The 12,042-nt window shown below is 53.0% G+C and overlaps 1 protein-coding gene across 2 annotated transcripts; it reads left to right on the forward strand.

Annotated features, from left to right (window-relative positions):
- The first annotated feature begins 4,448 nt into the window (after positions 1 to 4,448).
- Positions 4,449 to 12,003, forward strand: LOC125508163 (protein trichome birefringence-like 16). 2 transcript variants are annotated; one of them, XM_048672767.1, is made up of 5 exons: positions 4,449 to 4,677; positions 7,532 to 7,740; positions 7,865 to 8,029; positions 8,218 to 8,413; positions 10,929 to 12,003. In XM_048672767.1, exons 2-5 carry the CDS (start codon positions 7,596 to 7,598, stop codon positions 11,767 to 11,769), a joined length of 1,347 nt encoding a protein of 448 aa, XP_048528724.1. In that variant the 5' UTR covers positions 4,449 to 4,677; positions 7,532 to 7,595; the 3' UTR covers positions 11,770 to 12,003. The 2 variants fall into 2 exon arrangements, with proteins under 2 accessions (XP_048528724.1, XP_048528725.1); XM_048672768.1 differs by having other exon boundaries at positions 4,449 to 4,663.
- Positions 12,004 to 12,042: the final 39 nt, after the last annotated feature.

Consider the following 12,042-nt stretch of genomic DNA (forward strand, 5'->3'; position numbering starts at 1 on the left):
CTTATATGCACATCTTCAGGGGGAGCCCTTGAAACTTATGAAGATAATTCCTTATCCTTTACAATTTCACAGACTATATTCCCCGTTGAAAACTTCAACTAGTTTGTCATCAATCACCAAAAAGGGGGAGATTGTAAGTGCATCTAGTGCCACCCCTAGTTGGTTTTGGAGTATTGACGACAAACCTAGTTGAGGGACTAATGTGTTTGTGAGAATTGCAGGATAACACAGGTAGAAGTCCCTCATTGATTCGGTTTTACTACCAGAGATGACCCCTAAAAATGTATGAAGACATTGAAGCCAAAGGTGGTATATGAAGATATTCACATTGAAGACTATGACAAAAGAAGACACGTTATGAAGCCTATGGAGCTCGAAGACTTAGATCTTTCGTAGTTCTTTTTCTTTTGTGTTGAGTCATAGGAACCACCGTACTGTTAAGTGGGGTTCAGGAGAACCAGTCAGAATGACTGAAGTGATGCCTAAACCAAAAACCTATGTCTTCGAGTGAAGACAATGAGAGCGAATCTTGTCCAGCGGACAAGTCAGCTTTGCTTGTAGCCCAAGTAAAGTTGCCATGAGAGTTTGAAATCTGACCGTTGAGACACGTGTCAGTTCCTTAGTGACCCAGGGTCATTTCGGACAAATCAGGTTGGGTTGCCAAGTGGCTATAAATAGCCCACCCCCTACAACCATAAATGGTTGGCTGCTCAGATTTCAGTGCACGGCTTTTGTCGTTTGAGAGCAACCCACCTCGAAGCCTTTGAGAGAAAATTCCTAGCGAGGAGAAAAGCCCTAACCACCCAGAGCCAGAGTAAATTGGGCATCACTTAAGTCTTCGTGTCTGAGTGATCTGAAGACTTATTACACTTGAGGACTGTGCATCCTCCAGACGGTTAGGCGTCGCGTTCAGAGCATCCAAGAGAAATTGTGGATTGCCAGTGAACGAAGTCTGTGAAGGTTTGGAAGTCGCCTGAAGACTTACCACGAGTGATTGGACGAGGTCTGTGTGACCTTAGTTCAAGGAGAATACGGTGAGGACTGGGTGTCTTGGACTAAGTGTCCTTGATTGGGTGTCCGGGACTGTGTGTCCTTTGGTTTAAATACCTAGCCGCTCCAACCCGACGTACAGTTGTCAAGCAACTGGAACTGGTCCAACACATCATTGTCTTCAACGAGTCACCGGTTTCATCTTCACTTCCTTTTTCTTACTGTTACTCATTGTGAAGCCATTGCATGCTTGCTCTATCTTTTGTCTTCACAACGTGAATGTATGATCTGTTTGGCTTCATAACTTCTTCCTACCTGATCCTTATTACACTGCAGCTGTTTTTCTTTGTGCTTTCACTCTATTGAATACTTGACCATGGCTTGCCTAGTGTAATCTAACTTCCGCTGCATAGTAATAGGCAAAATCTTCGCTGTTTGTCTTCATAACTCTCACGTTTTGAAGACTTTCATAAAAATCGCCTATTCACCCCCCTCCTCTAGTCGATATAACGCACTTTCACAAATAAATCTGTGGAAACTTGTATGTGTTAACTATGGATCCATCAAATTTTGGTTTGACAAAATGTAATTTGTAATTTGTACAAAAGAATAAAATTCCGGTCCAAAAACAAAAAATGGCCAATTTGTAAATACATATTTGTCTTTTCTCTGTACGCCAAGTATGAAAGTAAAACGTGGTGAAATTTAAGATATATATAGTGTACATGTGTGTGTGTTTCTACAAAATAAAGTTCAAATATTTTGCGTTGTAGAAAATGGTTTTTTGAAAAAGGGCACCATGGTGCCCAAACACTTCTCACTTTTTTCCCACCAAATCCTTCCCATCCACCCAATGTCCAATGCTAGGCCTCGGCGTGCTGGCCCAACGTTTCAACGGATCGCACACAAGCTGTCAGATCGACCCGTCCCGAGCCGTTTGATCCTTATCCACCCAGGCCCTCTTCTTCCTTCCCCCGCTTCATGACTATTCCTCATTCTCCTCCATACGTAGGTCGCCGCATGGTAGTCGCCCCTCTCCCACGCACCCTACAACACCCGTTCCCGCCTCTCCTTCTTGCCTCGTCCCCGCGACGCTTGCCGTTGTCAATCACAAACAAAAAGGTGTTGACTGTAGCAGCTTTTTCGTTCGCCTTCCCTGTTGCATCCATGGTGGAAGGGATCTACATCGCACGTCCCCATCAAAGGCTGCTTGCAACACCGCGGCTTGCCGCGCCGCTGAAAAAGCTACTGTCGTCGGTGTCCTCGTGAATGGTTGTAGCAATCGTCAACACTTGTAGTAGCAAAAACAAATACCAATTGCAGCAAAAAGGCCGTCGCCGGCGTTGTTGTCCTCGTAAACAGTTGTAGCAATCATCAACACTGGTAATAGCAACAAATGACACCGGTTCCAGCAAAAGGCCGTCGTCACCGTCATGGGTCTCTGGTCGTCATCAATGGTTGTAGCAATCGTCAAAGCTGGTAGTAGCAAAAAACGTCGTCGGTAGTAGCAAAATCCAACTACAGTTGAATTTATTACCCATGGTTGAAGTTTTTCTGTCAATGGTTGCAATTCTTTTCCGCTTGCGTGGTGCCGTAGTTGAAGCTTTCTTTATCTACGATTGAAGTTTTTCTGTCAAATAGTTGAAGCTTTTCCTTGTTGGGCAGTGCTGATTGAATCTTTCTCTATCCATGGTTGAATCATTTTTCAACAACTGTTGAAGCTGTTTTAGATCACAGTTGCAACACTTGTATATGCGTGGGTGTGACCATGATAGCAGGCAGCCATGACATCTCCTTGCTGGTTCCAACATTCTCTCACCACCCTTTGCAGCCTCGTGGTCGTCTCGGTCACCGCCGTCAGGCGCACCCCGGCCACCATGGTTGCAACATGTGGTCACCGCAATGGGGAGCACCCGTTGCAGCGGTTGCAGCACGCGGTGCACCCCCCTCCCCGCGCGCGGCCACCGTCGACGTTGCCTTGGTTCACGTCCCCAGCCGGTTTGCAGCATTTAGGCTCGCTGCCCCATGCCAGTTCGCGTCCAACTCTAAGGAGTTAAGAGATGTCGGGAGCAGGGAGGTCGCTCCAGTGGTGGAGCTCCGCCGGGAAAGCCGCGGTGGACTGGCGGAGCGCGAAATGGGTCGTGGGATCACGGGAAGCGGATAAGGATGTGATGCGTTGCTTGAAGAAGAAAAGGGACGACCAAAAAAACTACGAAAATGTTAACGCCCATACGTGTGGGCGTTTGCATCTCACCCACCCGCGTGGATCCGCGTCCGTTCGTGAGCGCACGAATCTTGGCATGTTTCTAGTGCCACGTAGGACTGGCCTAGAGTGTGGGCGTTCAGCCGGTCGCCTACACGGTCGTTTCACCACACAGGAGGGGCTGGTGTGTGGGCGTTCAGCAGTTCGCCCACACGCCATTTTGCACGCACACACAAGGGCTAGTGTATGGGCATTTGCCATCTCGCCCACACGCCCGTCTCCTCTCCCACACCCAAGCTGCTAGTTGCCATGTGTTTTGCAGTGCACATGACAACTGCCCCTAGTGTGCTTTATAAGCAGGTGGCAACTCTCCTTTTTTACCCGAGTTTGCCATGTGTTTTGCAGGGTACACGGCAACTGCCTAGTGTGCACGTAAGTAGATGGCAACTCTCTTTTACCGAGTTGCCATATGTTTTTGCATGGTACATGGCAACTGCCCTAACGTGCATGTACATGGCAACTGCCCTAACGTGCACGTAAGCAGATGACAACTCTTCCTTTTTACATGGCAACTACCCTAGCATGCTTGTGAGCATATGACAACTCTCTCAACTGCCTAGTGTTAGTATGTGGCAACTCCTAAAGTTATGAAATCATGGCAACTACATTAGATCAAACCATACATGGCAACTGCAGTTGAGCAACCATGGCAACTGCAGTTGTCCGACATGGCAACCGTAGTTCAGCGACATGGCAACTACAGTTAAACGAACATGGACGAGGGTCTAGACCATGGCAACTACGGGCGCGCGGTGACCGTCACGCGTGGCGTGCGGGACCAGAAGGTACGAGGCCTGACATACGGGCGTGTGGGCGTTATCAACTTCGCCCACACGCACGCGTGTGAGAGGGATCGGGAGGAGAAAAAAAAAGGCGTGTGGACACTAGTCGTTTTGCCCACACGTAGGTGTGTGGACTGTTCCTCTTATACACCACACAAAATGTGTGGGCGGACTCCCTAACGCCTACACGTGTGGCACTTATCGGCGTCCAAAAATTATGATGCTTTAGGCTGTGTCCAACGCAGGGGTGCTAGACGTACAATCGAAGCGAGCGCCAGGTGGAAATGTTTTCCCCAAAGTAAAGAAAAAACCTCAAAAGAAAAACCAAAGAAAAGAACCTAGTACGCACCACCATGGCAACGCTTTGGCGTGCACATCGTACGTCACGTACCCCTTCTAGACCGTACTTACCACTCGTGTACGTGTTGCTCCGTGCCGCAGCCCCACTGGACCACAGCCGAGCAACCACACCCGCAAACCGCCCCCAGCACCTGGCCAAGAACCGGGGCCTCCTTGTCTCGCCTCGCCGCCGGCCGGCCGGCCGGCTGGCTGCTTTGGAGAGAAGCGAGCCTCTTGCCCTATTCCTGCTCGGCCGCGGGTTGCTCGGCCGGCGAGCTCAAGCCCCAAGGTCAGTCAGTACGGGTACGTCAACTGCCTCTACCTCTCAGGCTCTCCCTAGCTGCTTTGCTTGAGCTTCGAAGAATTCGTTTTTCTTTTCCTCTCATCGCTGGCAGAGTTCAGATTCGGATTCTGAGTTATAGCCATTTCTTTTGCTGGGGAGGAGAGAGACACCTACAAATTAGTGGGTTCCCCAGGCCGGAATCAGAATAACTGAATGAGTGTTCCTTGGTCAACCATATTTCGCCCGGCCAACCGGATCACAAAAGCACATCTTGCTAGTTGTTACTGCCTTTTTTTCTGTACCAATCTTGCCACACACACACACTCTGCTCTACTAGATTATAATTCACCTTTTTCTTTGGGTTGTTCAAAGATGAACTTTCCCGACTTCTGCTCCAGCATGCAGTCCGCAGAGATGTTCCAACTAGACAGAGTACTTTGCTCAGTGCTGATGTAGCCAGGATACACAACTTAGAAAGTTAGAATGGCGTTCCATGAATCATAACTGAATTTCATCACCCTAGAATAGCAGGGTCTACTATGACCCGAGAATGACATAAGAGCAACTCTAATGGGGCGACCCATTTCGTCCGCCTGCGTCCGTTTGGGTCGGCGCGGACAAAAGTGGAGGCCCAACACGTCGACCCAAACTCAAATCGTGTCCGCCTGGCATCCACGCCGACCCATTTCTGGCCCAAAATTGCGTCTGGAATGCGTCGGCGCGGACGCGAAACGCGCCACGCGTCTCCTCGCCGTCCGCCGCGTCCCCACCTGGCGGCCGTCCAACTACGATGGTCAACATTAATTATGACGACCGTCCACCTTGGGCCCACGCGTCAGCGACGGCGATCATCCTTTTTTAAGCCGGGCGTGCGGCGGGGCCGTCATCATCCACTGCCACTCGCCTTCGTCCCCATCTGGCCACCCCTGCCCCCACGCCGGCGACAACCCTAGCCACCGCCAGCATGGGCTTCTTCTCCGGCATCGGCAGCAGCGGCAAGGGCAAGGCCCCCGCCCACCATTCCCCCTCCCTCCCCGCCCTCCCCGCGCCGCCGCGCGCTCCCCGGCAGAGGCATCGCATCAATGTGCTGGTGCACCAGGCCGAGTGACACTGGCAGCACCGCGTGCCTCTGCCGTACCCCGACGCGACGCTGCCGCATGACTGGCATTTGGATCCAGAGAGGATCCCAGTGCCGGCGGCGCCGCGGACGGCGAGGGCCCATGCGGAGGAGGTGCGGCGCCGGCGAGCGTTGCTGACGCCGGAGCAGCACGCCGAACCGCACTACGTCGTCGACTCGCCCAACTGGGCTCGATGGTTCGCCTTCGAGCACGAGGAGGCGAGGTGACGCGGCGTCCGCGGCGTCGACCACAGCCTGCCGCCGCCCCCGCTCGTCGTTCGCGACGAGGACCAGGAGGCCGAGGCCGCCTACCAGGCGGCCATTAAGGAGAGCGAGGAGGAGGAGGAGCGGTGGAGGGAGGCAGATGAGGCGGCTTTCCAGGCTGCCATGGCGGAGGCCATGGCCCTCTCCGCGGCGGGCGACTGCGTCGTGCCGCCGGTGACCCTGCCGTCCCCGCCCAAAGCCGAGCCGGAGGAGCCGGCCCCTCTCGAGCGCTACTCCTGGACCGGAGTAGTGCGCGAGTGGGTCAGCGCTCCGCCGATCTGGCTCGGGGCGACGAAGAAGTAGGAGGCGACCTACCTCGACCACTGGCGCCGCGTTCGGCTGGCCGAGGAGCGCCGGGAGGGCGGGCGCCTGCAGATGCTCGAGCGCGAGGCCGAAGAGGAGGCGCGCCAAGCCCAGGCAGCGGCGGCGCAGCCCGACATCGCCACCCTCTGGAACACGGCGTTCTCCTGGGCCGGCCCTGCGCCGACGCTGATCGACCTCATTGGCCCCGACGCAGGCGCCGACGCCGACGCCGACGAGGACGCCTAGGGCAGCGCGTCGTCTAGTTTTTAGTTTTTTATGTTAATTAATGTAATGTGGACTTTCGCCGGCCTTCGTGACCGGCTTTTACGTTTAATTACATGCATGTGTTTATTTTTAAAATGTTTTTAAACTTTTTTTTTGACGCGCCGACAAAATGGGTCGGATCAGCGTTGGGCGCTCGTGTCGACCCAAACACAGCTCCGGACGTTTGTGTCCACCGGGCCGACCCAAATGAACAAAAGCGCCATCCGTTTGGGTCGGCCTGTTGGAGTTGCTCTAACCTTGGAATTGCGGTCTTCTTTGACTAGAGCCATTTCAGCGGTCATGCATATCAGGTCATTTGTTCATCTCAAGTATAAGCAAAATCTCAAGCCATTGATGCTCCGAGCGGTTGCGTAGTCACCATCATTATGTGCCTTGTCAATTGCTACTAGTAATCGTCTACATGCAATGTAGGTTAATTTTAATTGCATTGAAAAATAATATTTGGCAAGATCTTAAGTGCATGTTGATATTAGGTAGCATGTAATTATCGCTGATATTAGGTATGCTATCAATTAGGGGAGAGTGCTAAACATGTTTAGCGCTAAACATCGGAGCAACATAAACCGTTGGATAGATGCGGTTGAACCGGTGAGATGTGTTGGATCTCTGCAACTCGCTCTTTTTATATTAAGTATATAGAAGTATAGATATAAGATACATATATAGATATACTCCTATAAAAGGAGTAGATATAGATGCTTCAAAATTCAAACTCAGGAAAGTGTTTATATGCTACCTACCAACCTTTTGTACCAAACTTCCCACATGCCCTTTGCTTGCGCCAAAAAAAATGATATTACATGTTAGGCATCTAACGTATGTTAACATAACATTCATCATTTTCTTCTAGCTAACCTCACATTTTTCTGCTACCTAACTTCACCTTCCCTTCTTGTATGAACCAGCTACGTGCCATCACCACGTATATGTCATTTGAAGAAATCTGTGCTTCAAGTTCAGTAGAGGAGAATGAGGCTGGTGTGTGTAAATGGCCTGAGATTCAGGCACCTCAGGCTTGCGTTCCTCGCCATCTTTGCGGTGTTTCTTCTTTGGAAATGGGACAAGGGATCACTGTACAGTCCTGGTATCCTCCGACCGGAGCCATTGGTCTTGAGTGAGTTATCCAGGCCCTCTCAAATTATAAGCCCAGGAACTAATATTCTTTCAAGGTCCTCTCCGTGGGTCATCTTGGGGCTTGTTTTCCCAGTAAATTTCTGTTGCTCACTCACAGTTTGTAGATCGGAATACCTCCATGGAGGAAGACCCCCCCATCATCGATCCATTGGTGCAGTCGGTCACTGAAGTAGGAAAGGAAGGCATTTCTGCACCTCCACCTCTGACCATAGTTCATAACTCTGAAGATGTCGCTGATAACGCGGGAACAGCACCTCCTCAGAAGAAAGGTAATTCACTATCTCACACCCTTTGCTAGCTTGTGCTATTGCCTTTTGAGATGTACTCCCTCTATAAAGAAATATAAGAGCGTTTAGATCACTACTTTAGTGATCTAAATGCTCTTATATTTCTTTACAGAGGGAGTATTATGTTAAGCTTAGCTTTCTCCTAAATTTTTGCTTCATCGATATTTTAGAATGTGACTACAGGAATGGAGAATGGGTTTCTGATAACCACAGGCCACTGTATTCTGGCCCCAGATGTAAAAGATGGCTCTCTGAGAGCTGGAACTGCAGATTGACACAACGCACAGATTTCGCTTACGAGAAATTTAGATGGCAGCCTGAAGGCTGCGATATGCCAGCGTTTCAAGCTGCCCAATTCTTGACAAGGTAAATGTTGCTGCTCCTTCAGTTTGAATTTGCAGGTGGTTGAACCAGGGGTCCTACCGGATCTGCTCCGGAGGTTGTAGGAGAAGGATGGAGTGGGACGGGGCGATGATCGGGCGCGCCGGCGGCTGGGCACCGTCGCGTCGGAGGGAGATGGCGGCGGCGGCTAGGGTTAGAGGCGGCTAGGGTTCCGGTTCCTATGGGAGCCGGGCAATAGGGATAATAATATTCTTATTGCTTAATTTCAAAAAGAGTCTTACAGCCTATATTTATAACCTAGATAACTTGCATAAGAATTAACCTAAAATAACTTGCATAAGAATTAACCTAAGATAACTTGTGGGCTAAGATTGCCCGGTGGGCCTAGCTAAACCGGCCATAACACTTCTCCCCGCCTGCACAAACAGCTCGTCCTCGAGCTGTAAGGTGGGGAAGCGCTTGCGGAACTCCTTGAGGCGATCAACCAGCGTCAAACACCTTCTCGACAGCTGGGGCGGCTAGGTCGGCGGCGACGGCGTCCTCCGGAATGTAGTCTGCAACCTCCAGGTAAAAGAGTCGCGGGCAGGCATGGCCGGACGTGTAGGGCTCGTCGCAGTTGAAGCACAACCCTTGACGGCGACGCTCGAGTAGCTCGGCTGAGGTGAGCCGGTGGAACTGGCGCGCTGCGGTCGCGGCGAGGGGTGCCACAGAAGTCTGCGCAGGCCAACCTTGCGCGGAATCCGGCCAGGGTAGCGACCCAGCGGTCCGGGACGGTGATTCCTGCTGGATGGCCACCGCGCGGCGCTCAAACGCGCGGGCGTAGTACATGGCCGAGTGGAGATCCTGGGGTCCCTGAAACTCCACGTCCACGCGGATGTGATCTGGAAGTCCACCGACAAAGAGGTCGGCCTGCTGTTGCGCCATCATGCCCGACGCATGGCATGCCAGGGCCTGGAAACGGTCGACGAAGTCCTGCACCGTGGAGGTGAAGGGAAGGCGGCCGAGCTCCGCCAGGCGGCTCCCGCGAACCGGAGGCCCAAAGCGAAGGAGGCAGAGCTCGCGGAAGCGCTCCCAAGGGGGCATGCTGCCCTCGTCCTGCTCGAGGGCGTAGTACCAGGTCTGGGCTGCACCACGGAGGTGGTAGGATACCAGCCAAGTGCGCTCCGACGCGAGCGTGCGCTGGCCACGGAAAAACTGCTCACACTGGTTGAGCCAGTTAAGCGGGTCCTCCATGCCGTCATAAGTGGCGAAATCGATCTTGGCGAACCGTGGCGGCGTCTGGGTCGACGCGCCATGGCCGACCGGCTCGGCGGTGCGGAGCAGTAATGATGACGGCGCCCGGTCAACGGTGGGAAGGCCGTCGTAGGCCCTTGCAGAGCCGGACGAGGCCCCAGACTGCAGCGTGGGTACCGGTGGGTCCCCGACCTCTGTGTAAACTGGCGGTGGCGACGTCCCGGTTAGCCAGGCCGGGATCGGGGACGGTGACGGCGGAAACCAGACCTGCTGGATCGGAAATCCTCCTGGTGTGGACTGGCCCAGTCCGGAGCTGGGCAGCGGCGGTGGGAGCTGGACCGGTGCGGTTGGCGCGGCTGGGGCCGGCGCGGGCCAGTGCAGCCATTACGGCGCTGGGGCGGGTGCGGGAGGCGCGAGTGGCGCTGCGGGAACCGGCGCGGGCCACTGCGGCCAGGACGGCGCTGGGGCGAGCGGCGGCTGGAGCGACGGATGGGCCCCGGCGATCGCCGCGGGTACCGAGTACCAGGGCAGGTGCAGCAGTGGCGGGGGCCCGCCGGTGTAGCCCGCCTGGAACGGCAGCAGGGGCGTCCCGCTCGGGCCCGACGCGTTCTGGATCGGCCAGTGCGTCGCCGGGTGGCTGTAGGCGGGGGGTGCAGCCGGCGGGGTGGTGTGCGGGCTGGCCAAGTACAGGGAGATGCCCTGGACGGCCGTCACGAGGTCCCGCAGGGTGTTGGTCATCTCCTCCGGCGTGAAGACGGAGGTTGTCGGCGGCGCGGAAGTGACGGGGGCCGGCGGCATTGGGGACCCGGCATTGGTCATCGGGGCGGTGGTGATGATGGGCAGCAGCGGCGTGGGTGTTGATGACGACATGACCGAACCCAAGTCTCTGGATACCAAATTGGTAGAAACAGGGGTACTACCGGATCTGCTCCGGAGGTTGTAGGGAAAGGATGGAATGGGACGGGGCGATGATCGGACGCGCCGGCGGCTGGGCGCCGTCGCGTCGGAGGGAGGTGGCGGCGGCTAGGGTTAGAGGCGGCTAGGGTTCCGGCTCCTCTGGGAACCGGGCAATAGAGATAATAATATTTTTATTGCTTAATTTTAAAAAGAGTCTTACAGCCTATATTTATAACCTAGATAACTTGCATAAGAATTAACTTAAGATAACTTGTGGTCTAAGATTGCCTGGTGGGCCTAGCTAAACCAGCCATAACAGCAGGAGATGCTATGCGCTACATTGTTTCGCTAAGGATTTTTAGAGCTTTTCAGGTAATCATCATATCATACTAATTTGGACATGTTTCAGAATGCAGGATAAAACCATTGCTTATGTAGGCGACTCTTTAGGGAGGCAGATGTTCCAGTCGATGATGTGCATGCTTGCGGCATCTGGGAAACATGATTCAGATGTGGAAGATGTTGGCTCCAAGTACGGAATGGCCCAGACACATCGTGCAAAACGACCAACACGGTCAGTAGGCTCGGCCTACCGGTTCCGGAGCACAAACACGACCGTCCTGTATTACTGGTCATCGACGCTCTGCGATCTGGAGCCTCTCAGGCGATCAAATCCAGCTGCCGGTTACGCCATGCACCTTGATCGCCCACCTTCGTTTCTCAAGAAGAACCTTCACAGGCTCCACGTCCTTGTTCTGAACACCGGGCATCACTGGAACAGGGGTAAGCTGAAGGCGAACAAGTGGGAAATGTACGCCTCAGGAGCACCGAATAACAACCGAGAGATCGCCAGCATGTGGAAGGCGAAAAACTTCACTATACATGGTGTTATTAAGTGGCTAGATGCCCAGCTTCCTAGATATCCCCACCTGAAGGTATTCTACAGATCACTGTCACCAAGGCATTTCTTCAATGGGGAGTGGAACACCGGAGGCACTTGCAACAACAAAGATCCTTTGACCAAGGGTAACAGGGTATTTCAGAATCATTCCGAAGATGCCGACAGCGAGGGAGCGGCAAAAGGCACTAGGATCAAGCTCTTGGATATCACCGCGCTTTCACGGCTACGCGACGAAGGGCACATATCAAAGTACAGTATCAGAGCTACACCAGGGGTCCAAGATTGCTTGCACTGGTGCCTTCCTGGTGTTCCAGACACATGGAATGAAATACTGGCCGCTCAACTGTAGGCCCTTGGCTGCTGTCAGGGCAGGCTCAGAGGTTTACATTCATCTTAGCCCGTCTTTAGAAGCTTTGCTCATCGTAAGTTATGATCAGCTAGCGAAGGGCTCTTTCCATCATGAACGGAGTACAGTTCATGAACTTTACTTGTAACACTTGTTATGCCGGTATACAGTTCAAAAACATTCTTTTCAAGACCATGAAACACTGTTATACGTGATCACTGTTCAACAAAGAAACAAGATGAGGCGTGTTCAACAAAGAAACAAGATGATAATACA

This window comes from Triticum urartu, chromosome 5 (assembly GCF_003073215.2).
Source record: "Triticum urartu cultivar G1812 chromosome 5, Tu2.1, whole genome shotgun sequence".
Taxonomy (NCBI): Eukaryota; Viridiplantae; Streptophyta; class Magnoliopsida; order Poales; family Poaceae; genus Triticum; species Triticum urartu.